This window comes from Palaemon carinicauda, chromosome 28 (genome assembly GCF_036898095.1).
Source record: "Palaemon carinicauda isolate YSFRI2023 chromosome 28, ASM3689809v2, whole genome shotgun sequence".
NCBI classification, from domain to species: domain Eukaryota; kingdom Metazoa; phylum Arthropoda; class Malacostraca; order Decapoda; family Palaemonidae; genus Palaemon; species Palaemon carinicauda.
The window spans coordinates 19,702,589-19,730,088 of record NC_090752.1 but is presented as its reverse complement, the minus strand read 5'-3'; the positions used below and the strand labels follow the sequence as shown (position 1 = coordinate 19,730,088).

The 27,500-nt window shown below is 41.8% G+C and overlaps 1 protein-coding gene across 2 annotated transcripts in view; it reads right to left on the bottom strand.

Moving 5' to 3' along the window:
• Positions 1-27,500, bottom strand: part of Pxn (Peroxidasin) — a 425,335-nt gene that overhangs the window by 82,697 nt on the left and 315,138 nt on the right. For both annotated transcript variants that reach the window (XM_068351797.1, XM_068351798.1), the window contains exon 25: positions 23,493-23,610. In XM_068351797.1, coding sequence (XP_068207898.1) covers positions 23,493-23,610 — 118 coding nt within the window. The remainder of the gene's footprint in view (positions 1-23,492; positions 23,611-27,500) is intronic.

Below are 27,500 nucleotides of genomic sequence, written 5' to 3'. Positions count from 1 at the left end.
GAAGTACTTTCGAAAAACACCTTCCGTCTGTTTCTTCTTCAATTGCCAAAAAAAAAAAAAAAAAAAATAAACGAAAATTTTTTTTATTGAGAAATTCTTAGATGTTCTTGAGTGAAGAAATCTATTTTGAAGAAATGCTTCAGTTCTTTCATTCTACCCTGTTTCGAGTATTGTTCTCTTACTGGTCTCCATCTGCTGGCTCTAATCTTAATTTGTTTGCAAAAATAAACTTGTCATTTATATTTTTCATTCCTGATCTGGATATTGATATCTGGTTGCATAAGATTTTTTTTCATAATTCTGACCATCATTTACATTCACATCTTCCCACAGTGTACCATCCTCTATGTAGTACTAGATATACAGTTGATTCTAACAGTCTTGCCTTCTCCATCATAAGACTCAACACTTCACATTATTCTAGAAGTTTTATTCCAGCTGAGACCAGATTATGAAATGACCTCACCTAATCGAGCAGTTGAATCAATAACTTCAGAAGTTCAAACTTGTAGCAAATGTTATGATGAATAGGCTGACACAAGTCTTTCTTCATAGTTTATAAAAGACAAATCTATTTTAACGTTGTTACCGATTTTAATATATTATACATTGTTCATTCATTACTCCTCACATAGTTTATTCACTTCCTTTCCTCACTGGGGTATATTTTTCTTGCTGGAACCTTTGGGCTTATAGCATCCTGCTTTTCCCACAACAGTTGTAGCTTAGCTATTAAAAATAAAATGATAATAACAACAACAACAATAATAATAATAATAATAATAATAATAATAATAATAATAATAATTTGGTTGAGGACGGCTTCGACCATCTGATGAATTATCATTCATTTGCATTTGGTTTCTACTTGAAGCACAGTAGAGATATAAAAAACTGTTCCTTCAAGAGCTTCTCGATGCCCTCCTCTACTACAATGAAGATGAGCGGCCTCGCTCTTACTCTATGCACTTCTTCTTTGCCTGGGGACTAATGACCTGATGGTCCTCATCCTAGTTATCCTAGCCCGCCTGCTGCTCCTCCAATTTATAGTGATAATTTTATGACTCAACTGGCAATTCCTAAAGATGTAGATGACCCTAAACCTACGTCAAAACACCATTCAGTCATCGAGAAAGTTTGAGTCCTGGGAATCATTAGGGAAGGAAAAAGAATTGTGACGGCCGAGAGAGGGCTGTGAACTCAAAGACAGGATGCAATCGACTGAGTTATATTATGGTAGAACATTCTCCTTATATACAAAACCTCAAGGCAACAGGACATAACAAGTTCACAAGACAGACAATATTACAGAGGAAAAACCAGACATGAATTTTCATGTTCGTTTTAGTGCGAGGGAAGAGCGAAGATACAAGCATAATATATACAAAAGGAATTATGTACAATTGTGTGAAACAAGGTTGGTACATGGCTCCCCCCCTAAAAATGACATACTGTACATGTTAAATAGGGCGCCCTGATCTAGAGAGGCGAAATGTAGGCGGGTCATCTGGCAGAAGATAAGCAGGTTTTAGACGATCAATGGAGACCCAGTCTTCTTTGCCCCGAATGTTTAGGAGGAATGCTTTCGGACTGCGTCGGATCACAAGGAAAGGGCCCGTGTAAGGGGGCGTTAGTGGTGGCTTGCTGGTGTCGTTGCGCAGGAAGACGTGTGTTGCAGAGTGCAAGTCCGTTGGTATGTAATGCTTCGCTGGGGGCTTGTAAGTCTGGCGGCATGGAGTAAATTTTCCCACGACGTGACGTATGCGCTGGAGATAGTCAAAGGAGGTTGTAGAAGGAAAAAATTCGGCAGGGACGACCAACGGCTCGCCATACACCATTTCAGCTGCCGAGATGTCAAGGGCGTCTTTAGGAGTGGTCCTTAGTCCCAGGAGGACCCAGGGAAGCTGAGTAAACCAGTTGCAATCCTTGCAGCGGGACATCAAAGCTGCTTTGAGGGTGCGATGAAAACGTTCAACCATTCCATTGGCAGCAGGGTTGTAGGCCGTTGTCTGATGTAGGGTGATGCCCAGGAGATTCGCTAATGACGTCCACAATTGAGAGGTGAAAGTGGTTCCCCTGTCAGAAGTAATATGCTCAGGGATACCGAATCTTGAAATCCAACCAGAGAGTAAGGCAGATGTACATGAGGCGGACATTGCAGTTTCCATGGGAATGGCTTCAGGCCAACGAGTGGAGCGGTCGATGACGGTAAACAGGTAACGATGTCCTTGTGATGTGGGTAGGGGGCCTACAACGTCGACGTGAATGTGTGCGAAACGACACTGAGGTTGAGGAAAGGTGCCCACTCTTGAATCCGTGTGTCGATGTACTTTGGAAGTTTGGCAAGAAGTACAGGCGCGGACCCAATCCTTAGCATCCTTAGAAATGCCGTGCCAATGAACTTTGCCTTCAGCAGCTGTGCAGTAGAACGGCACGAGGGATGTGAAAGGCCGTGAATGAAATCAAACACCTGTCGGCGCATGGGAGCAGGAATCCAAGGTCGCGGTCTACCAGTACTAACGTCACAGAGGAGGATGGTGTTGGAGTCTTCGAGGGGAAAGTCTTCCCAACGGAGGAACGTGCAGGATGTCCTACAAGCTTGATACTCTGGATCCTGTCGTTGGGCTTCAGCCAGGGCATTGTAATCCAATCCCAGTTGAACGGCAGCCAACGTGTTTCTTGACAGGGCATCGGCAACGGGATTCATTTTCCCAGGGACGTATTGGAGGGTGCAATTGTATTCAGCCACGGCGGAGAGATGTCGGCGTTGACGGGCGGACCAGGCGTCAGACTGTCGAGTGAAGGCGTGCACCAGAGGCATGTGGTCTGTGCGAATGACGAAGGGCGTACCTTCTAAGAAATGGCGAAAGTGACGGACAGCTAAGTGCACCGCCAGCAATTCTCGATCGAAGGTAGAATAACCCGATTCTGCCTTGGATAGTTTTCTGCTGAAGAAGGCCAATGGGCGGGGCGAGCCTTTGACCACCTGCTCGAGTACTGCACCAATAGCGACGTCGCTGGCATCGGTGGAGAGAAGGAGAGGGGCGTGTGGGATAGGAAAAGTGAGAGCCGCAGCAGTTGCATTGCAGAAGGCTGCTTCTTGAAGGGGACCCCACTTCAGGTCCTTCGGCTTACCCTTGAGGGAGGCGTAGAGGGGAGCAAGAGTGGCGGCAATGGCTGGCAGAAAACGGTGATAATAGTTGATCATGCCCAAGAATTCCTGCAGAGCTTTGACGGTCGAGGGCACGGGGAAGTTCTGAACGGCTGCTACCTTCTCAGGGAGGGGGTGGATACCTTCAGGAGTGATGCAGTGCCCTAAGAACGATACTTCGTTGGCGCCAAAGGTACACTTGTCGTACCGGACTACAAGGCCGTTTTGTTGCAGGCGGTCGAGCACGATGCGCAGGTGACGGAGGTGTTCCTCTTTTGAGGAGGAGAACACAAGTATGTCGTCCACATAACATACACAGAAATGGAGGTCCCCTAAGATGCCATCCATGAGACGTTGAAACGTGGCCCCAGCATTACGAAGGCCAAAACAGGAGTAATTGAAGGTGTATGTACCAAACGGAGTGGTGATGGCAGTCTTAGGGATGTCTTCTGGGTTTATAGGCACCTGATAATACCCCTTCAGGAGATCGAGCGTAGAGAAAACCTTTGCTTTGTGCAGGTAGGAGGTCACGTCAGCTATGTTTGGGAGGGGGTAGTGATCCGGTTCTGTTTGCATGTTCAGGCGCCTGTAATCCCCACACGGACGGAGGGAGCCGTCTTTCTTCAGAACGATGTGTAAGGGTGACGACCATGGGCTGGAGGCCTTTTGGCAAAGGCCCATTTCCTCCATTTCGGCGAACATCTGTTTGGCGGCTGCCAATCGTTCCGGTGCCAGACGTCTGAATTTTGCGAAGACTGGGGGTCCCGTCGTCTTGATATGGTGATAAATACCGTGCTTGGCAGGAACCGTGGGTGTCTGGCGAAGTTCTGGACGGAAAACTTCCGGGTACGACGTGAGGAGGTGGGCGTAGGCATCCGTGGGTGCGCTGATGTGGAGAGCGAGGTTAGAAGGGGCGGGTTGAAGAGGTGTCGACAAGTACAAGTCTGCGTTGGCCAATCGTCGGTGGGCGACATCGACCAGAAGGTGGAAATGAGAGAGGAAATCCGCACCGGGGATTGACATTGTGACGTCAGCAACGAGAAACTTCCAATTGAATTTACCGTTTCCGAACGGTAATGTGAGGTTCTCGTAACCGTAGGTGGGTATCGCAGATCCGTTGGCAGCTACCAAGCGGACGTCGGCAGATGTAGACAGACTACGTTGTGCCTTGAAGAGTTTCCTTGGCAAAAGAGAACGACAAGCACCCGTGTCTACCAAAAATCGCACGCCCGTTCCTGCATCCTGTAAAAAAAAAAAGATTAGAAACACGGGAGGCCACTGCCACAAGCGATGGCCTACTTACATGTTTTTTGGCCACTGACAATCCTTGGCACATTTCTTCGCGGTTGCCCCGAATCTGAAGTGGTAGTAGCTGAACTGCGGCGGATGGGAGGTAGTAAGTGGCTGTAGAAGTCGTTCGTTGGGGCGCGAGTGATTGGTGGGTGGTGGGCGGCTTTGTCGCTGCTTCGGCACATCACGGGGTAGGCGTGTATGTCCTACGGCATTCATGTCAGCTTCGGTTGACGTTGAATAGGCATCCTCTTCGTCAGGGGTGGAGGCGTTGATGGAGGTCTTGAAGTGGCTGTCCATAAGGGCGTCGGCTTTGGTCATCAAGTCCTTTATGGGTAAACTATCGACATCGGGTATGGCAGCGCGTACAGGTTCGGGTAAACGGCGTACGGCGTATCCAAAGGGCACGAAGTAGGTTCACCTCACGAGGAGAGCCGTCTGCAGCAAGTTGAAGGCGAGCGATACTGGTCATTTCCCTGAGGGCAAGTGAAGCTCTTTGGTCCCCCAACGGTTGTTGCGAGAGCTGAAAAAGCTTTGCTATACGGGCGGGTGGCGACGGTGAGTACTGCTGCAGTAGGCATGTTTTGAGGGCGTCATACGCTATTGGGGTGTCTCCTTGTTCACAAAGCCAGTCGGATATTTCTGGGAAGGTGTCCTCGGGTATCGCCGCGAGAACATAATCCGCTTTGGTGGTTGAGCGAGTCACGCCCCTGATACGAAACTGGACTTCAGCGCGTTGAAACCAAGCAAACGCCTCTCCGCTTGCAAACGATGAAAGTTTGAATGGAGCGGCCGCAGCACCAACTGCCGTAGAGTCCTCCATAGTACTAACGATGAAGGGGCGAGGGGGTGGAGGTGGAAGGCGGTGGGAGCGAGTTGACTTCCGGGGTCACCAGTGTGACGGCCGAGAGAGGGCTGTGAACTCAAAGGCAGGATGCAATCGACTGAGTTATATTATTGTAGAACATTCTCCTTATATACAAAACCTCAAGGCAACAGGACATAACAAGTTCACAAGACAGACAATATTACAGAGGAAAACCCAGACATGAATTTTCATGTTCGTTTTAGTGCGAGGGAAGAGCGAAGATACAAGCATAATATATACAAAAGGAATTATGTACAATTGTGTGAAACACGGTTGGTACAGAATAAAAATGGAGTGCAACAAAGCAAAAGCAGTGTCATGTGTACTTCATAAATGGCATACATTGTGATACAAGTTTTAGTGCTCTATGAGCCTTCTCCTAAACAAAATACAAGATCCTTTAACATTACACCTGAATGAATAATAGAAATCATGAAATATCACGATAGAAGCCTAGTGCCTACTTCATTGCTGTTTTTATAGTGTGAAAACCGTTATTTTCAAAATGTATTCATACACATACATAAATTTTCATTGTTGTAATATTGGACCCTATTTTTACATAATTTCATATATTTTAGGGAAATTTTTATTGATGTAAGATATATCATGTAACTATTTAGCTATAAAAAGAACACTAACGTTAAAAATAGTCCCCACAGTCATTTCAATTAAATTATTTGCACTCGCAAAAGAAAACGAGAATTTTGCCATTCATTTTCTTCTATTATTTCTACATTTGAAATCAATATATTCTTATGAATACTACTTTAGTAAAACTTTATAAAGGTCTTCATTATAGTAACTCTTGACTCACTGTTTTCCATAGTTCGATATGTTTTGGTATTTTTTAAAATTATGTAAGATTTATTACATACAGTATCTCTATAGCTGTAAAATGAAACCACATTAATCACTCTCACAATAAATTTAAACTCATCACAGCTATTTTAATTAAATTGCATTTATGATCACGCAGTATTTTTACAGAAAACAAGAATTTTGTCATACATTTTTCTGCTATATGTAAGCTATTAGAATATTGATACATTATATAAAGTTATATATCATTAGAAAGCTTAGTTATTTTGTTATATAGTAAAAAAAAAAAACCTTGTATTTGTAATCTCAATAACCTTCTAAATACCACTTTCATATAAAAATTCTACACTATATTTCCTCAATGTAACATTTGATACCATTTTCCCTATATTTCTATAGATTTAGGGGAAATTATTATTGATGTAAGTTTTATTATCAACCTATTTAGTTGTAAAATGAAACTAAAAGAAACACTAATGTATAAAAATAAAGCCACCATACCCATTTCAATTGAATTATTTGCCAGCGTGATCTCCAAGAATAAAATTTGAAAGAAAAGGATAATTTTTTTTTTCATTCTTTTTCTGCTATTATTCACACAATTGGAATATTGATACTCTATATAATATAAAGATATTCTATCGTTAGAAAGCATTCTTTTTAAAAATATTTTATGGTATACCATAGACAGGTAAGTAAGGAGCACTATTCCCGTGTTGATGGTTTATTAGGGAGCACGTCTTAATCCTACGGTCAGTACAAGCTTACTAATGTAAGCGCCAAAACGGGTGGTCTTGGCACCAACGAGTTAGGCGAAGCATAGCTAACCATAGACATAACAAAACCTGATTCATTACTGACACATACTTATCCTACATCCCCCCCAAAAGCTACGCATTACCTAAACAACATAGACACACTGAAAACCCGCAACCAAAGCATATCTCTCAGAGACAAACAAAACAGAGGAACAAAAACAAATGAGAAATGATTTACTGAAGCAAAACACAATAATAACTCTAGAACCGACAAATTGCATCTATTTTCCACCCTTGTAGTCCCTCATCCAAGCTGGGCGTTTTGTTAGCCTTGAACTATGCCTGCCTAGGGGTGGGAGGCTACAGTGGTCAGCATCTACCTCCTTGTCCTGGGTATGTGGCACCTCCACAGCTGGTTTCATAGTAGGGCACTGGTTCTTCACTGTAATGTACTTCAAGTGCCGGCGATTTCTCCTCGACATTCTACCCGTCCCATCTATCTTAATTAAATACTGTTTATATGGGAGCTTTTCCATCACCACCCCCGATCGGTCCCACTTCTTACTGACTACGTCCTGTATGAGGACTTGGGTTACCTACACGTAGGTATGGCACCTGCCGTGCATGCAGGTCATATAAATGCTCCTCTTTCTGCGAAGTTTTGACCATAGCCTTTTCTCTCTCGCATATTGTCGTTATCCAATGATTGTCCAAATACAAGAATTCATTTACCATTGGGACAGAGTCCTGTAACTGCCTCCCCAACGTTAGTTGCGCAGGAGACTTGTCTATATTCCTTAGAGGAGCATTCCTGTATTGCATAAGGGCTTTGGCTGTGACATCGGTGTCTAGGCTCCTGTTACCCCTAACAATGTCCCTAATCATGGGCTTAGCAGAGCGCACAGCAGCCTAAGCTCGCCCATTCGATTGGGGGTATTGTGCTGATAAGATACCCAATTGCACCACACATCACTTTTAAAAGTCCAACAACTCGGCACTAGCTAGGTTCGTCCCTCCATCAGTGGATATCTTCTCAGGGGTACCTCAACGGCAGAACAACCTCCGTAGTATAGGGATGATCATTGATGACATCACACTATTGCCAAAGCACGAAAGTTCCAGCCACCCGGTTAATTTGTCTGCATATGCTAAATAGCATTTATTATCTAGCTGAAAGAAATCTGCTACGGTTTTCTGAAATGGATACACTGGCAGTTGGGTGGGGATAAATGATTCTCGTTGTTGGTGTGACGGGCCGAGAGAAGGTTGTGACTCAAAGGCAGGATGAAAGCTACTGAGTAAATTGATTATAGAACACTCTCCTTTATATACAAAAGCTCAAAACAACAAGAAATTTCATGTTCAAAAACAGACATTGTTACAGAGGAGAAAAGCAGACATATTTATTTTGGTTCTTTTTAGTGCGAGGGAAGAGCGAAGATACAAGCATAATATATACATAAAATGAACTATGTACGATCGTGTAACACACGGTTGGTACATGGCTCCCCCCCTAAAAATGACATACAGTACATGTTAACTATGGCGCCCTGATCTAGAGAGGCGAACTGTAGGCGGGTCATCTGGCAGGAGTTAAGCAGGTTTTAGACAATCAAGGGAGACCCAGTCTTCTTTGCTACGAATATTTAGTAGGAATGCTTTTGGATTGCGTCGGATCACAAGGAAAGGGCCCGTGTAAGGAGGCATTAGCGGTGGCTTGCTAGTGTCGCTGTGCAGGAAGACATGCGTTGCAGAGTGCAAGTCTGTTGGTATGTGATGCTTCGCTGGGGGCTTGTAAGTCTGGCAGCATTGAGTAAATTTTCCCACGAAGTGACGTATGCGCTGGAGATAGTCAAAGGAGGTTGTAGAAGGAAAAAATTTGGCAGGGACGACCAACGGGTCGCCGTACACCATTTCAGCTGCCAAGATGTCGAGGGCGTCTTTAGGAGTGGTCCTTAGTCCCAGGAGGACCCAGGGAAGCTGAGTAAACCAGTTGGAATCCTTGCAGCGGGACATCAAAGCTGCTTTGAGGGTGCGATGAAAACGTTCAACTATTCCATTGGCAGCAGGGTTGTAGGCAGTTGTCTGATGTAGGGTGATGCCCAGGAGATTCGCTAATGATGTCCACAATTGAGAGGTGAAAGTGGTACCCCTGTCAGAAGTAATATGCTCATGGATACCAAATCTTGCAATCCATCCTGAGAGTAAGGCAGATGTACATGAGGCGGAAGTTGCTGTTTCCAAGGGAATGGCTTCAGGCCAACGAGTGGAGGGGTCGATGACGGTAAACAGGTAACGATGTCCTTGTGATGTGGGTAGGGGGCCTACAACGTCGACGTGAATGTGTGCGAGACGACGCTGAGGTTGAGGAAAGGTGCCCACTCCTGAATCCGAGTATCGATGTACTTTGGAAGTTTGGCAAGAAGTACAGGCGCGGACCCAATCCTTAGTATCCTTAGAAATGCCAGTGAAAAGCCTATCTTGAACCTTCAGTCTATCTTAGGAGGCACTTTCTCTGGTATCCAAAGGGTTCTGATCCTGTAACTGAGACTCAGAATAGTCCAGGACTCGTGGATAATAGTCTGACTTCCTCTGAAGTCTCGGAGAGTTCTGGTTCCAGTAGTGATGGTGACTCCTATGGGGTGGCTTCAATAGTTGCATCATACCTTTTGTCTGAAGATTGTAACAAGTCCCAACGACAAAGGAAAAGTTACCATTATACGAGAACTTTTACTTAGCCTAAGCCCATCTTTAAACCAGCTAGGATACATGGCAGGAAAAGAGCACTGGATACTAGGTTATATCCCCCAGAAAATTTGGATGAGAGTCCTGTATCGAAGCCTGAATCTATTGGAGATTGTGTGGTCCTCCAACTGCGGGAGAACGACCCCACTAAAATGTGTGAGAGCCCAATTTCGATTCCCAAATTGGTCATACACTCTCCTGTGCCCAAATTTCCAACACCCTATTTCTTAGACTCCTCTTTCCGAGAAGAAGGTGTCGTTCATCCTCCAGGGAGTTGGGAATTCTGGGAAGTTTTCTGGCATTTCGTTGTTGGAAACACTCTGTGCTGGCTCCAAGAGTTCCAGTCCAGACTTTTCAAGACCTGATAGTTTAGAAAACCCTTTTTCTAACTCAGCTGTGTTCATGTATCCTGACTATGACTTTCTTGCCTTTTTGCCACCCGATTGTGATGAACGACTGTTGCCTGAAAATCCCACCTGTAGTGGAATTAGTCCTCCATGGACTAGGTCAAAAGGTCCAGTTTCTGACCTACCTCTAGTTCAGCCTCGAGTCATGTAGTGGAGGCCTCGTATCACTGATCAGTCGAATTCTACAGAGAGGGAACTGTCCTCCATTCCTGAGCACCTCAGAATTCAAATCCTTTCAGACATTCTGATGGTAAATTGAAACACTGGTCTAACTCGAGGCTGAAGTGACACAGTCGGGTGTATCTAACCTGAATGCAACTGCACTGTCTGGGTTTTCTGAAACAGAGCTTTGCCCTGAATCATAACCTTATTTTGGGGGATTTTTATTGTCTGCTTCTTAGTGCATGGATTCCATCTCTGGTTCACATTAGAGGAAGTCAATAACGCGCAAATATTAAATTGTCATGTGAGGTTATCGATCGGTTAAAGACACCCAACTTGTACCTGGAGAGTCACCGGCTTAGCCTGTCTCCGGTGTTGCAGGAAATTTGTATGTCTCGCCAGCATATTGCTGAATCCCGGTGCATGTACCCAGACAGAATTTTGAGACTCAGAAGAACTATAAATCTTTCATTGAACTAAGTACTGAACAGAAGTTCCTTTTTTATCTCAAGGCTTTGCATAGTAATTAATTTTTTATTAGTAATTTTTTCATTCCCATATTGGGGTAGTTAAAAGGCGGTTTTCCCTTTGTGGGGAAAACTGTATTTAGTCACGATTTGTGTGGATGTTTTTTAATTGTTGTAAATTTTCCATGACCATGACAAAGTTATATTAAATCTAGTAATTTTTTTTTAATTGTACTATAATAGTCCAAAATCAATAAGTTTTGCATTCTCTAAAATTGATTTTGGACTATGATGAATGTACTTTTTCTATTTTCCTGTATAGTTTTAAGAGTTTACACCTGTAATAATAACTGTGATGTTACTTGGATAAGTGGACGAAGGGCCGGATGATAAATTAAATTTCTTTTAGTTGATCAGCCTTCCTTTCTATTGAAATCTATTTTTTATAATGTAATATATATTCATTTGAAAATGTACAGTTAGTGTAAGGCGTTGTTGTTAGTTATGAGACATTTTTAGATGGGCTTAAATGCTAAGGGGGGGAATCTAATAATAATTAGGGGTTTGTGCGAAAAATCTTAATTATTTGTATGTTATGAAAAATACAAATTCCTCACAGATTTGTCATTTTTGTCATTCCCATTATTTAATGAGCCTCAAGCTCCTCATAATGTTTTATTCTGTTTCTGTTTAACTTAACAGGTGGTTGGCACCACGCCCTACTCCTTGTAGGGCTCGGAGATGGTAGCGAGACTTACTATTGCACAGCTTAGCAGATCCTCACATATCATAGGTTAAAATTTCTGACGTAAGGATTTCAAGGCTCTGATAAGACGATGGATGTGGTGTGTTGAGATTTCAAGCTTGTGTTCAGATGTTTTGGAATTTTTTACTGTTGGGGATTCTTAGGACATTAGTGCAGTGTTAACTTTAGTGAAAAAAAAAAAAAACCTATGGTTATGTATCCTTTATCAGTAGGTGGTCGGAGATTTATGTCCAAACCCTGTTGACTCACTATGTAGATTGTGAATCGCAATGTGGTGGGGTTCTCCTTCAAGTTTGAAGTTTTCTTATGTTACAAGCATGGAACTTTGTCTTGGCTATGTTGACCTTGACCCAAAAGGCTTTGTCTTGATCCTAACTGCCAAGGTTGGCTGCTGTTAACTTTTGTATCTGGATATGTAATTTAGCAGTGGCGTTGCTTGGTGAGATCATTGGACCCCCCAGGCAACAGCAACGTACACACTATTGTGTTCATTATGGTACTATAATATGTAAACTTTTATAGCATGGTATTTGGGAGGTTACACGGAGTACTGTACTGTATTTGATATTTTGCTGTCCTTTTTCATTGTAGCACGGAGGAAGCCTCTGAAGGAGTTTGCGATTAAATCACTTTAAAAATGATGGTTCAGAAGAAAAACATAAGTAACTATGTTACCTGTCAAATTACATTTGAGTTTAGGCCAAATATATATACTTATGTTGGTCTTTATATATACTTCTATCTATATTTAAATTACACAATTAGAAGATTGATTCCTAAGAAGATTTATCTCTCCTTCTGGTTTTGAATACCTATATTTTCTCAATCAGTGCATTGATTTTTTTTCTCTCTCTCAAGTGTTTACATAAAACTTTTATTTTTATTTTTGTAAACAGTAAGCGTTTCTTTTCCCTGCATAACCTGTCCACTTCTCAGCCACCAATCTAGACTTTGTGTCCTTTGTTTTCTTTCTAAAATCTAACTTGAGATTCAAGCTATTTATCATATATATACTGTTGATTTTCCTTGGAATTAACCATCACTCACACTACCTGCTTTTTCGGCAAGTAAAGAATAAGAAATCTTACCTAAATCATAGAGCCATGCCATTGTTCTGAAGAACTGTGTACTCTAGAATAATATTAGGAACAGGTTCGAGCTGGGTCCCATTGCCCAGTGTAAAAAATCGAGGGGTGGTGCCCAGTGACTAATTCTCTTGTCTGTTTACCTTTTGCCCCTATTTCTGGGTATTCCACCATTTTATCTTTTTGTGTAGCGAACATTGGAATGTGGTTGGTATTTGGACACTAGGCATTTTGCGTGCTACATTAGGCCACTGTCCGCAAACCTCTACAACGACACTAGCAAACCACCAGCAACTCCCCCTTACAAAGGCCCTTTCCACGTGATCTGCTGTACCCCGAAGGCATTCTTAATTAACATATATGGCAATGAAGACTGGGTCTCCATTGATCCCATAAAACTTGCATATCTACTGCCACATGACTCGGCTACAGTACGCTTCTCTAGAGCAAGTCCCCATATTTCACATGTATGTAATTTTTTTTGGGCTCAAGCCATGTAGTCCTGATGAAAGCTTCCTAATAGTAGCTTCCAAGGGATATATGTACTACAGTGATATTCCCAGAGAATTTACCTTTAGGTCTCCAGAATTCTAACTCCTGGCGCGAATATCCTAAATATTCTCTTAAGGATATCACATAAATCAGGGGATGTATATCTTGATACGACACATAGCAATCTTCACCCCGAATAGCGTTTTCACTTCAAGGGGGAAGAGTGGAAATTTTAGAAGGGGAGCCGTTATCAAGGTTACTCTACTTCCCATACTATTATAGAGTATCAAGATGGCGCCATATCCAAGATGGCGGACATTCCTAATTTTGTAGCGAATTCGTACGGTGGTGTTCCTTGTTGATCTAACTTTTTCGATCGATTCTGCAAGGATTATTATGCAATCTCCAGCTTCTTTTGCCTCTGGAAAGTTGAGTATTGATTCTTTACAATGTGTATATTTTCAGCTACTGTTTCAAAGTGATTTTAGAGTAATTTATTGTGATTAGGAGCTAGGCCTGTTACCAGAGGCGCCATGAGCTCTGTCGTTCGTTAGGCATGTGTTATTTATTTAGTAGAACGATATTCCCAGTTGAAATAGCAATAATTAATTAATTATGAAAGCTATATAGGCAATTTATACTTGTAAAGATAAATATATGCATAATTTTCCTTTTTTCTATGTCGATCGTATACGTTAGAGTTTCGGTGATTTAGGTAACCGAGATCTCGTCTTGCCTAGGTAACCTAACCTAGGCGATGTAGTATACTTTCAGACATTTCCCCAGTTACACTCGTGTATCGTTTTATCAATTCAGGCGAAGATAGATATCTCCTAGAATTATTATATAAACCAATACTCGTCTCCAGTGGAGATTTAAGGGTAATCCCTCCTTCCCTCTGAGTGTAGCCTTAGGTTACAACCCTAGTTGGTCGTCTTTTGTTAATACACCTTTCTTCTCTTCCATTGTGGTAGCTTCATTCTCATCTTCATCAGCAATCAAAATCAAATTTCTCTCTTTCACGACGTCAGAATAACTTGGTTTCAAATCCTTTACAGGTAGCTCACCAGTAACCCCGAGCCTAAGAAATTGATTTTCCATCTTCAGTTCAATTATTTGTTTTTCTAATGAAGCAAACATATCTCTTGCCATTAATTCTAACGTTTCCATTTTTTGCCCAAGCTCATTCAAGGTAACTGTCTCCAAAAAATTTGGCTCACATCTTCTACAGTAGAATTAAAGACACTTACATCCACTAGAAATTGACTTCTCTACCTTTCTGTAGTCTTCCATAGATATTCTCTCTCTCTCTCTCTCTCTCTCTCTCTCTCTCTCTCTCTCTCTCTCTCTCTCTCTCTCTCTCTCTCTCTCTCAATTATGTTCGAATATGTTTAGAAATTCCGCATAGATATTACTTTCAGACATTTCCCCGGTTACACTCGTGTATCGTTTTATCAATTCAGGCGAAGATAGATATCTCCTAGAATTGTTATATAAACCGATACTCGTCTCCAGTGGAGATTTAAGGGTAATCCCTCCTTCCCTCTGAGTGTAGCCTTAGGCTACAACCCTAGTGGGTCGTGCCTCGAGTTTTCATTCAGGCATGACTAGCCTAGGGTTTTCTATCCCTTCCCTTAGCCGCAGATAGCAGGTTTTGAAATTAGGTCAGAACCTCAGAGTATGTAGTCTTGTGCCGGCAGCCGGCCAGCAGGGTGAATAGTCATTCCCCTTCCGGCTAGGCTGCCAGCATAGGAGGCTAGTCCTCCCTAGGCCGCACTTGAAGTGGTTGTATGATGCCGCCACCTTCTCCCTGTGGTCTAGAACATCAGTCCTGTGCTCACAGACCCTTGGCTGAAGAATAGACATTCTTCTGCCGCCTAGGATGGTGCCGGCACTGGAACTTTGTTTCTCCTTTGTTGAGAGGAGGCGGCACTGCCGCCGTCCCCTTAACTGTATTGGCAGACCCTAGGCTGGAGATTAGAGATTCTCCTGTCACCTAGGATGTCGCCGATACTGAAACAGAGTTTCTTAAGGGTGTGGTAGGACCGGCAACCTTGCCGGCTCCTTCCACACCTCATACAGGACCCTTTTCCCTCCCTCCTCTGTCCTTTAGTGATGGCCTAGCCATCGCAACTCTTTGGGCCGTCATCCTGCAATCTCACCGATTGCCAGTGGGTTGCGGGGCCGGCCGGACTCCTACTTAACAGCTGTTGTCTGACTGCCTGCGGCTATGCCGGCTGCTGGCGGCCATGACGTTTGCCGGCGGCCATGATAGCTGCAGACGGCCATGCCGGCTGCTGGCGGCTAGGACAACTGCCGGCGGCTAGGACAACTGCCGGCGGCTATGACGACTGCCGGAGGCCATGTTTACGATAAATGCCGGCAGCTATGACGGCTGCCAGCAGCCATGATGGCTGTTGGTGGAAAGTCTCTTCTGTCACCAAGGTTCTTCAGTCCCCCCTTGGACTGCCGGCCACAAGTGCTGTTGCCGGGGTACTAGCCTGGCCAGTGGTATGCCAGCCGGACCGGCACAGACAGGTGCTGACTTAGCCGGCAGTATGCCGACTGTACCAGTGCTGCTGGGTGCTAGTCTGCCGACCATGTGCCGGCCGGACCTTGCCGGCGATGGTACTGGTGGTTGGATGGAAGCCTGAATGATACATTCTCCCCTTCCATTTGAACCTTCTTTCTGGGGAAAGGCAGTAAATTAGATACAGTATTTACATCCTTATTTAGTGTATACATACACAGTTATAAGGCAGTCCTTCACTCCATGCTTTCTCTCTCTCTCTTTTAGCTAGCATGCCGGCCGGGCTGTGCCGGCAGGGACTAGCTATGCCGGCTTTATGCCAGTTGGATTACAGTATATGTTTATACAGTAGTCAGTATATCTGCAGTATAGTATATACTGCAGATAGAAAACTATTGTATATATTATACTAGTAGTTTTCTTCCAATATATCTTGGGTATCCTTGCCCAGATGTTTGATGAGACCAATCCTATATTGAAAGAATAGAATTTCTTCAATATTCTGATTAGAAATCAGTTTACGTTTTACCTTACAATATTAAATAAATTAAAGGGCCGGTGGTAGTACACTTTCTATCCTTAAAGCTTAGAACCCTTATCCTTGAGCATCCCTGATCATGAAACTCTATGGTTTTAATATTGGAAGGGAAGGCCACAGCAAATCGGCTGGGTAGGATACACAAATATATGTCTTTTATATTTCCTAGTCTAGTCGGCATCATGCCGGCTGGACCGTGCCGCCAGACGCTAGCCATACTGGCAGCACACTGGCTGAACTACAATATATAAATATACAGTAGTCTGTATTTTGCAATATAGTATATACTGCAAACAGAAAACTATAGTATGATTATACAATAGTTAATTTCTAACATATCTTGGGTATCCTTGTGCGGGCTTCTGCTGAGACCGATCCTATATTGAAAGAATAGAATTCCCTCAATACTCTGATTAGAAATCAGTTATCCTTACCTCACAGTGTTAAATAATTAAAAGGGGCAGTGGCAATGTACACTTTTTCTACCTCTAGGGGTTAGAACCCTTTCGTTTGAGTTGCCTTGATAAAGGAAACTCTTTATAGTTAATAGTGAAGGGAGGTAACAGCAATTGCTTGCAAGGGATACACAAGTATGTGTCTCCCACTATCCCTTTCTAGCTCACTATCCTAAGCTATTTATGTTAAAAGATGACTATTTCATATTGCTTATCAGTGAGATAATCAATTGTATACTCATTCTGCTTTCCTTTCTTTACAGGAGGAACCCCAGATGACATGTGTTGCAGTCTTCTGCAATATTAAGAGTAAGTACTTTTACGGTCACAATACATGCAGGTTTCATGCCCCCTGCAATATTATTTCCGAATCCCTGCAATATTGGGACCCCCAAGTTTGCAATATCTATCGGACCTTAGTGTCCGAGGGTTTGGATAATCCCAAGTCAATGGAGTCTAGGGATGCAGCTCGTAAGAAACTACGTAATTGGGTAAGAGGGTTCCAGAAGATCTCTCCGGGACCATACCTACCTAATGATAGGATGCGTAGCTTACTATTCCCGAAAACAAGTAGGGAAATAGTGGTGGCCCCAGGCACGATTCGCACCTCCCTGCGTCCTGATAGCCTTTGGGACGAATGGCAGGAAGCCCCACCGGGAAGAAGTAGACAATGTCGTGTTGGAATTGCCTCCGTCTGTGCCGGCTCTGGAGCCGTTAACCTCGACATCTTCATCTTCTACCCCTCTATTAGACAAAATGGACCAGTTACTGGCCCATATTAAGGGTCTAATGGAAAACTTTTGCAAACAAGGCGAAACGGAGGAAGCAAAACTCAAGATAGAGCTCTGTGAAGCTCCACTTGTCGCTCCCCAAGGGTCATACAAGCAACCCAGAGACCAAGACCTTGCGACATACTCCAAAACCAATCCCTGGAGGTATGCGGAGCTTATGCTGGTTTTAGACTGCAAACTCTACATCTCGGAGAAGATGGGGGATGTTCCTCTAGATGAAATCCAGTTTTGGCCAAGCTTTAACGCTTTCCCTAATTGTTTCATTCGACTGAAGCATGAACCAACGTCAGGAAAAGAAACGGAACCGAAGGAGGTCATGATTCTCGACCATGATAAGGCACAGGCTATCTTGTCAAGTAGCCTGAGAAAGGAGGGTTACTCAGTGTCGAAAGTGTTTACACTAAGTAACAGACACCCTACTTTTCTTGCTCCTGCTTCAATAACATTCCCCTTTTCGTGGAAGGCATTTAAATCTGTTACCAAGGCAGTGGAGGCAGGCAAACCATGTCCTGCACTCGAGGAGTGCAAGCCTCTGTTACTAGCCTTACCCATGCAGGAGAAGGATTGGAAGGAAGTGCACTTAACCTTTTCAGTAGGGAAACTAGACGCGGATTTCGCTGGACGACAGTTTAGCGAGAATCTCCATAAACTTTCTGAGTCTCTTTTGTGCAAGGAACAAGAGACAAATGAGAGACTTGCAGCCTCCCTATCCCTACAGAACTGCATAGAGTTGTGTTCAGCCCATCAAAGTACCCCAGACATGCTCATGGTCTTGGACAAAATGCATATGGCCACCTTAGTAAAAGACCTAAGTAAAAGACCTATATGCCTTTATGAAGGCTAGGAGAGCCTGTAGGGAGTTCGTGTTCACTACCGCAGCAGTGAAACATGAAACCAGGAAGCTGATATCTTCCAACATCTGGGGTAGAGACCTCTTTCCAAACGAAGTAGTCAAAGAGGTGATTGAGAAAACCACCACATAGAATACGGGACTTCTCCAGAAGTGGGGTATCTCTTCAAAGAGAAAGTCTTCCACGGATGTGGGTCCCCAACCTAAAAGGAAGACAGAAAAGTCTAGAATTTTTCCTCAGGCTGTTCAACAACATCCCACAGTTTCGATGACCGCGGTGCCGCAGGCAGGCAGTTGAAGAGGTAAACCTTCTGATCAGTCGAAGCAGAGACGCTTCTGGTAGGAGGGAGGTTCTTTCAGGATCGCTGGACCTTCGATCCTTGGGTCCAAGGCCTAATCAAGATGAGACTAGGATGGAAAATAGACATGCCTCCAACATCATTTCCTCAACTCTTCCTACACTCCAACACCGTTTCAGAAGAGTATACCTTAGAGCTCTAGAGCATACAGGTGGTAAGGAAAGTATAGTCCATCGACTTCCATGGAAGGCTGTTTGGTGTTCACAAGAAGGACTCAAGAAAACTCAGTCATTCTGGACTTGTTGCCACTCAACAAGTTCAAATAAAAGAGCAAGTTCAGAATGTTAATCCTTCTGAACATAAGGACCCTATTTTAAAAAGGGGTGTTCACAGTCTTGTCAGACCTGAAAGATGCCTATTGGCAGTTTCCAGTCAGTCGCCCCCTCTCCTCCTACCTAGGATTCAAGTTACAGAGGATAACGTATGTCCTAAGAAAGATACTTATCTGACTAAACACAGTCCTAAGTATCTTCACAAAATTGGTGGACACAGTCACGCAATAACCAAGCTTAGAAATGGTTCAGGTAACAAAGTACCTGGACGAAAGGCTGGTGCGGACAGCACCCCACGTGGCTGGTCTACGAGCATCCAAGGAAGTGATCCGGTTGCTGGAACATCGAGGATGCAAAATCAGCTTCAAGAAGTTTCGATTCTCTCCAGCTCAAAGGCTTCAATGGTTAAAAAACCATCGAAACCTGAGGTCACACCAGCTCTCCTTTCCCTTAGGGATGTAAAAGGAGATTGCAGGGTCGGTCAACAGACTATGGTAATCAGTCAGGATTCCAAGACGCTAACAGGAAAGAGTTCTGAACTGTCTCCAGTTCGCAATAGTGACAGACCCAGTGCTAAGAGCACAGCTGAAAGATGCGTTAAGAGTCTGGAGAAGATACGCATCAAACACTCGAAGATATCTAAAATGACCGATATCGGTCTTTCCTTGATTGCTTCCCAAACAATGGTCAAAGGCCAAAAGCCTATTGAGGACCGCACCCTTGCAACTACCTCGACTAATGAAGATCATCCGCATGGATGCCTAGTCAGAAGAATGGGGTGTTCACTCCCATCAGAGAAAAATCCAAGGGACTTGGTCATTTCTATCCAAGGCCATGGTAGTCCTGTCGTGGTTGGGGAAACTCTCTCCACGCAGATCAGACCTCCTCAGGCTGATCTGGGACATCGAAGCGATAATGAGACGTCGGAACCGACAAGGCTTGAGAGCGTTTCATATAGGTTAGGTGATGTTAGCCATCCCTTGCCTAAAAGGAAGGCACCTATCAGCAGTTCATGTACAATCAATCCGCAATGTGATAACGGATGCTCTACTCAGGCTTAAGCCGATAGAGTTAGAATGGTCCACGGACACAGACCTATTCTCTCCCAGATAGGAACAAGTCCCCAAGCTGCAGATCGACCTTTTCGTGACGAGCGTCATCAAGAAACTACCTCGATATGTAGCCCCATACGAGGATCCTCTAGAGGAGATAACAGACACCATGTCTCTAGTATGGAAGGGATGGCCTCAGGAATTCCTGTTCATCCCATCCAATCTCCTGCTGAAGGTCCTCAACATGCTGAGATCCTTCTAGGGAGGGGTAGCTCTGGTGGCTCCCAAATAGCCCAAGAGCAACTGGTTCCCTCTAGTGAAGGAACTGAGGCTGAGGCTGGCCCTAGTACTAAACCCAGCACTATCTCAGAGGGTTCAGGAGTTAATTGCCTTCGATTTATCACAGAGAGCCCAAACCCTTCATTTCATGATTGTCTTGCCTTATTGGTTAGGAAAAGATTTGGGATCTCAGAAGGCAATATAGAATTCTTAGAAGAATACAAGTAAAAGCAAAAGGACCGAAAGAAATTTCAATGAACTTCTGTCTATCCTTCTTTGTCCACCTTCATAATCAATAATCAAGGTCTGGCAGCCAACACGATAACTACGTGCAAGTCAGCTTAACTATATGCCTTTCAAGTGGATCTGGCGAATGAAATCTTTAATAAGATTCTGAAGGCATGCACAAGGCTTAGGCCTGCAGCATCTCCAAAGCCCATCTCATGGGCTTTATCCTACATTATGCCTCATCTGTGAACAATGAAGATTGTTCCCTCAAGGATCTAGCCCAGAAGGTTATTTTTCTGTTTTCTATAGCCTCTTGGGCTAGAGTTAGTGAAATAGTAACCCTATCTAGGAATGAGGGCTACATTCATTTCACAGAAGTGGGGGAACTGAATCTTTCCTGATCCAACCTATCTTGCTAAGAACGAGCTACCCACTAAGAGGTGTCTCTCTATGTCCTGTAGTGTCTAAAGGTCTATCTTCGTAGAACTTCAGACTTCAGGGGAGGACAGCTCTTTAAAGGAGAAACCTCTGGATCAAACTTATCCCTAAAACAACTGAGGGCGAAGCTCACCTAATTTATTCGAGAGCAGATCCTGACAGTACACCCGCAGGTCATGATCCGAGGAAAATTGCTTCATCACTGAATTTCTTTCAGTACATGGACTTTGAGCGTCTTCGCTCATATACTGGATGGAAATCATCCAGAGTGTTCTACAAACACTATGCTAAGAAGGTCCATGAACTGAAGCATTGAGTGGTGGCGGCAGGTAGTGTATTAAAACCTGTCGTCTAATTACTGCGATGAACAGTTAATTGATTGGGACTATCAATTAAAGGGAAAAGGTGTCAACACTTCTGGTGTGATACCCTTTAAGTGAGTGTTACCATGGTGAAACTAATTCTGTTCAAAATCTCAGGTATGGAATTATACAAATAATAGTTGTGCTGTGTGTACGTAGTACACAGTGTTGATAGGATAAAACATTTACAGAAATTATAAAGGAAAAATTTATTAAAATTTTTCAGTCTTAGAGTGGCACTCATCATTTCTTCTCTTTCAAAGGGGAAAAATAATTTCTGTATACGTTGCACGTATAATTCATTTGTCCTGTTACATTTGTTTCACTTGTTATTTCATTTAGGCATTTATTAGAAATAAATGTCTATTAGAATGTAATTGCGTCCTAATTCGCCCGGCAATTTGCATATTTAAGATGCTAGAGTTCTTTGACTTACTCATGTAAGTAAACCTCATATCATTGTATGCTTACAAACAATGGATATAGTGGACACTGATATTGTTCCGACAATATATACAAACTGTGAGATCGTTTGTATACCCAGTGAATACTTATGTTTGTTCATACAATATATGCTAACCTTGAGGCCCCTTTTCTACTGTCTAGTATGACTCTTCTCTGCAGGGGGCAGGAAGCACTAACATTGTCTATGATTAGTGATAATGACGGATAACAGTAACGTCATTTGTCTCAAATGGTCCACATGACCATAGAAAAAATGTCCCAAGGTTAAGGCACCGATGAAAATCCACAGATACAGTAATGCTTTGGTAAACTTCTATCAGGAGGACATGGCTTGAGCCCAAAAAATGGATTTTGAGCGAAGCGGAAAATCTCTTTTTGGGTGAGATAGCCATGTCGTCCTGATGGACCCACCCCCCTTTTCAATAGAAAAGGTCTTCGCAGAATCCCTCCCAAAACTACTATATCTGCAGCACCATGCTCAAGGCTACAAGGAATGTCCGCCATCTTGATACTCAATAGTAGTACGGGAAGTAGGGTAACCTTGATAACGGCTCCCCATCCAAAATTGCGACTCTTCCCTCTCGAAGCGAAAACGCTATTCGGGGTGAAGATCGCTATGTGTCATATCAAGATATACGTCCCCTGATTTATGCGATATTCTTAAGAGAATGTTAAGGATATTCGCTCCAGGAGTTAGAATTCTGGAGACCTAAAGGTAAATTCTCTGGGAATATCACTGTAGTACATATATCCCTTGGAAGCTACTATTAGGAACCTTCCATCAGGACGACATGGCTATCTCACCCAAAAATCCGTTTTTTAAGGAGGAAGCCATGTACCGCAGGTCTTTCACACATGCTCGTACACTGTAACAGTATCATGCTCGTAGAATGTAATGGTATTTTTTTGTTTGTATATCTCGCTGTATCCCTACCTGTTAACAGAACCTGATTAAGCCTGCCTTTACATGAACAAGTATGTTAGAACTTTTGTGGCATTCTTGCCCGGACCCTATTGTATATGAACTCACTATCTGTTGAAATAAAATTAGTTGCATTCACCTCGACTCTCAGTTGCAACCTAACAACCCTCTCTCACACCAGTCTATGGTGAGCAAAGCCAGCCTCCTTTTCCAGCAGGGAGTCCAACCATAAATATTCTATTCCCTGGAGTTGTAGTATTGCCAAGGTGAAAAATTAAATCTATAATTGTGATTTTCTTTTTTATTATCTTCTGAAATCCTATATTTTGCCAAAATGTAAGTGGCGGTAGTTCTCGGTTAATGGGGATGGGCCTTATGCAAAAAAAAAAAAAAATAAATAAATAAATAATAAAAAATAAAGTAATAGATCTGTTATTCTGTATCTTGAGAAGAATAATAATAAAAGTATTTATTATGTGTTATTCCGTATCCTGAAGAGGGCAATAATGATTATACTTTTGGTTCTAAAACGTAAATTCAATATACATTTATATTTTTTCCTGAGTTCTGACTTGAGGCATGATCCATTAAACTGTTATAACATTATCCTAGCAAGACTTGAATTGTTTCTAGTACTTATCAGCCTTACTAACTGGCACCCTACAGTGAATATAGTATCTATAAATACGTTTTAATAATCTTATGACATAACTCTTAAAGTAATGTTCATTTTGATTGCCAGTACTGTTTAAAATATACACACTTCTTGCATTTTTGACAAAGGCCTTATCTAGTATACTTACATATGTGATCCAAAAATACAAAGCCCATTACTGAAAAAGCTGAAATATATGCCAACACCTTTAAAAAATTAATAGAATATTAGTAAAAGTTAGATTAGCTTATAATGGGAATGAAACTCAAAATTGTGATCTTACCGGTCACCATCACGTAATTTTTTGAACTGTTCAACAAGTAGACAAAGGAAAGTTGGTCCAACTCGTGCTCCCTCAACAGGATCTTCTAGTAATCCTCCAACCCATATATCAACATTTCCTACAAAATAGATATAAAATCACTCTATTAGTCAGAAATCCATTAATTTTAGTATAAGAAAAATATTTAAAAAACTCCAATCAATAGTAACCTCCTAACCAACAATAGAGTGAGAGCTACCTGATGAAGTTAAGGTTTAGCTCAATTTACAAGACTTAAGTGAATTTCCTTTTTAATCTTTCTTTTTAATATTGTCAAAACGTACAAAATTATGGCCAAGATAGTAATTCAGAAGGTAGAGTGAATATAGAAAATAAAGAAAAGAAGATGTCTCACAAGAGGCTCCCTTTTTTTATTCTTCTTCCTCCCCTTTCCTCGTAAAGTTTTCTTTATTTCCTCTACCACAAAAGAGTAATATATAGAACATCGGTCGCGAACAACAGCAACTTGTTTTGGGATTCAATGCTCAGTTCTACTCTCATTTTTATGCATCCTAAAGCCTTTGTGGTTTCTTTATCCCAAACAAATTCATTTAACATTTGAGAGCACTGTGTTTCTGTGAAAATGGCACAACCACCTTCGTTACGAAAATTCCCTTTAACACTGTAATTAGTGTTTTTACAGGTTGTTGAGAGAGAGAGAGAGAGAGAGAGAGAGAGAGAGAGAGAGAGAGAGAGAGAGAGAGAGAGAGAGAGAGAGAGAGAGATGTACTGTAGCTTTATGACCTTGCAGGCATCATAAGGCAGGAAACTTCAAAAGCAAAAAGTATGTATTCCTGTGTCAAAGTTATTGAGGCAAACGATAAGAAGATAGGATATCCCGAGGCATCCTCGCCTACTACTGACGTTTGGACAGTTGTATGATGATTCAGCCATATATCATAAATAGGTACACCACTACTAACCCTACCAATAAGGTGTACTTTTGGGACCTTTGCAACTTCCATGTTTGTTACAGAGACTGTCCTTTCATGGAATGCAAACCTTTAATAGTTTGGCATACACCAGTAACAACCAAAATCATTGTGTTCCATGTGAAAAAAATAGGGTTATGCTCACCTCAGGGTCATTGGAGATGGTCGAAAAAGCACTCATCCTAATGGCACTGGAGTTCTTACAAAAGTAAAGCAGAGACCAACTTTCTTCAAGAACTTACAAACAGAGACCTGGTAAGGATTTATTTGGGGTTTAGCCAAGGGAGGTAAATTTTTAATATGCCTTAGAAGAAAACCTAAGATTTTGCCCATTTCCAAAACTAGACTAAATAACTAAGACTAGTCTTATATAATAGAACTTGACTCTCTTAAAAATATTCCTGTAAACTGCTCCCCAAAAATGCATCATTTACCCTGACATGCATGCAAAGTCTGTTTGCCGTTGCCATTAGTATCAATATTACTAACAATGTGAGCCTGTGCAAATCAAATTATGCATTTTACAGAATAGTATACTGAACAGAATTTTTTCATGCAATCAAGCTCTCTTACATAAGACTAGTCTTACCTTCCTATCCTAATTTTAGAAAATGAACATAATCTGGAATTTTAACATTTCTTATGGGGATGATAAGAAATGACCTCCCCTGGCTAAACCCCACAATTGCCAACTTAAGACGTCTTATTTCCGTTATGAATTAAGAAAATTATTCTAATTAGCTATGTAAATATCTTGTGCAGAATACAACAAGGTATTTTCAGTGATTTTCATACGAAAACCACTAACTGGGAAGTCGTACCTTCTTCACATTTCTAATGACGCTAGTTTACAACGACGAAACATTTGCAACTTTGCTCAATATAAGATACAATTCAGTAAGCACGGTTTTAAAGTGTCAATTATCTATTTTTTTTTATCAAAATAGCTATATTATAAGTAAATAGATTTCTAATACTGACAAAAATTAAAAGACATGAATAATTAATGAATGTGCCTTTTTAGCTGCCATAGTGTGGTATCTAATATAATGAACGTATCGGAAATCTAGTTATGGGCTTGGTCTAATCAGACATCAACAAGCAGTGTCACCAACATCGTGTATTTACCTGCCAAGCAGGTTGAGCAGCAATTCACCAGATTATCGAAAAAAGGCGTACTTAATCGTCTTATTATCAACTAAAGAACTGTGTATAGATGACTAAAATAATTCAGTGAAGGAGAAAGATGAAAGACCTATCCTGGAATTGGGAGACCTAATTCACAGCCGCAGGAAACAAATTGTTAACTTACTTTATAACTGAGCATTCATTTCCACCATAACAAATTCCCCTGGTAAATTTCACTCAAGGTAAATTTCACCATTGAATCTTCCACTATGCTAAATTCCAAAACAGTTCAATTTCCCCACGGTAAATTCCACTTCAGAGATCTCCAACTACAAAATTTTGCATTTTGAAAACAAAATAATGAATTTTATTTTAGGCAATTTTATGGGGTATGCGCAAAAACATTATTAAGAAGAGATTAAGTGAAAAATAATTTGGAGTTGAATCTTTCTCATTAAGACCAATTGTGCGCAATGTTGGTTTGTAAAAAATGCAAAGGATTTCCATCTTGATAATATGGAATTTTCCTTTTCAATTGTGCATCAATAATTTGGTTTTTTTTTTCTTTCTTATTGGAACTCCACGTAGAATGTGAACAGTTTTTTTTCCTTATTTATTCCTACTTTTGCTTTAATGGCTGAGCACAGTTTTCACAAATTTGGGTACATAAGATATTACTGTTGAGCGTAAAGAATTGTGAAAACCTTCCCCTTCGTATTCGATCTTGGTAAGTCTATCAAATCACGGTCAAGCACATCCCACAGTTTAATTGAAAACATTGGGATTTCTCTTTAGAGACGAATACCACACCCTTCTCACAATGCCATTATATATAATTCCAAAATATAAGGAAAAACAGGGCATGGATGTTACTTCATCGAACAATTCTTAAAAGCATTTCCCACATCTTCAATCGGCAAGAAAGCTGGGGTGCAAAATATTTAGTTTCAAGTTGAAAATTTGCATCACGTGTATTTCATATGCTCTCCAAGTTTACAAATCTTCCGCCCAAAAGATTCCCCAAGTTGAAAAAGACACCCAGCGATTTCTGAAAATGGAAATATAGATACAATAGAAAAGAATTTTGGAGTCTATTTTTTTCAAAATAAATGAGACAATCAGCAGGTTGACTATTTGGTCAAAGATCATGTACGTAAAAAAATAGGCGATATATAACCTCTCTTTTGTCCAGAGAAGCAAACAGGCAAGGCACACATGACCCTTAAATGGTGATATGCAGTGTCCCTTGCTGGGTCCACAAGCTTTGAGATAATTTGAAAGCTCCATCACACGCCCAATTTTTCAAGCTTTCAGTGTAATTCAAGCTGGTTTCTGAAGCAAAATCTAAAATCCTTCCTGCACCTTCAACTCAATTTAAAGGCAAAAACAAGAAGCCATTTGCTAGGTATTTAACTCAATCGGGAATTTCAAATTCTGGAGAACAAGTTGGAAGTGCTGCATTATGTTACGTTTATTTGAGGCACGGCTTGCTGATGTGATTTTGTTTTCTCGTCAAGTGTTTGTACAACAGTTCCAATTATATCCCGTGAAGAAAATGCACAATATTTTTTTACTTGATTCTTCATTGAACGAATTATGGCAGCCATTGAAAAAAATTCTTTTTGGTTCATTGCAGTTGTAAAATGCATACACTTTACCTCGGCAACCTTAAAACAACACTCACAAAGCCAATACCGTATGTCTTTGTTTTTGCGCTGTTTGTGTTTTGTGCTTTTCGTAAATGTGATTCTCTTCATCGCACATAACAGTTTATGTTTGTTTTTCTCTCCGTTTTGATGATCATGGCAGCTATGGTCTAAGTTCTAAGGTTTCAAAGTTGAAACTTAGTAGTAAAAGAAATCAAGGTTAACTTTAAGTTACTGTAGAAGATTGCAGTGTTTTTAAATAG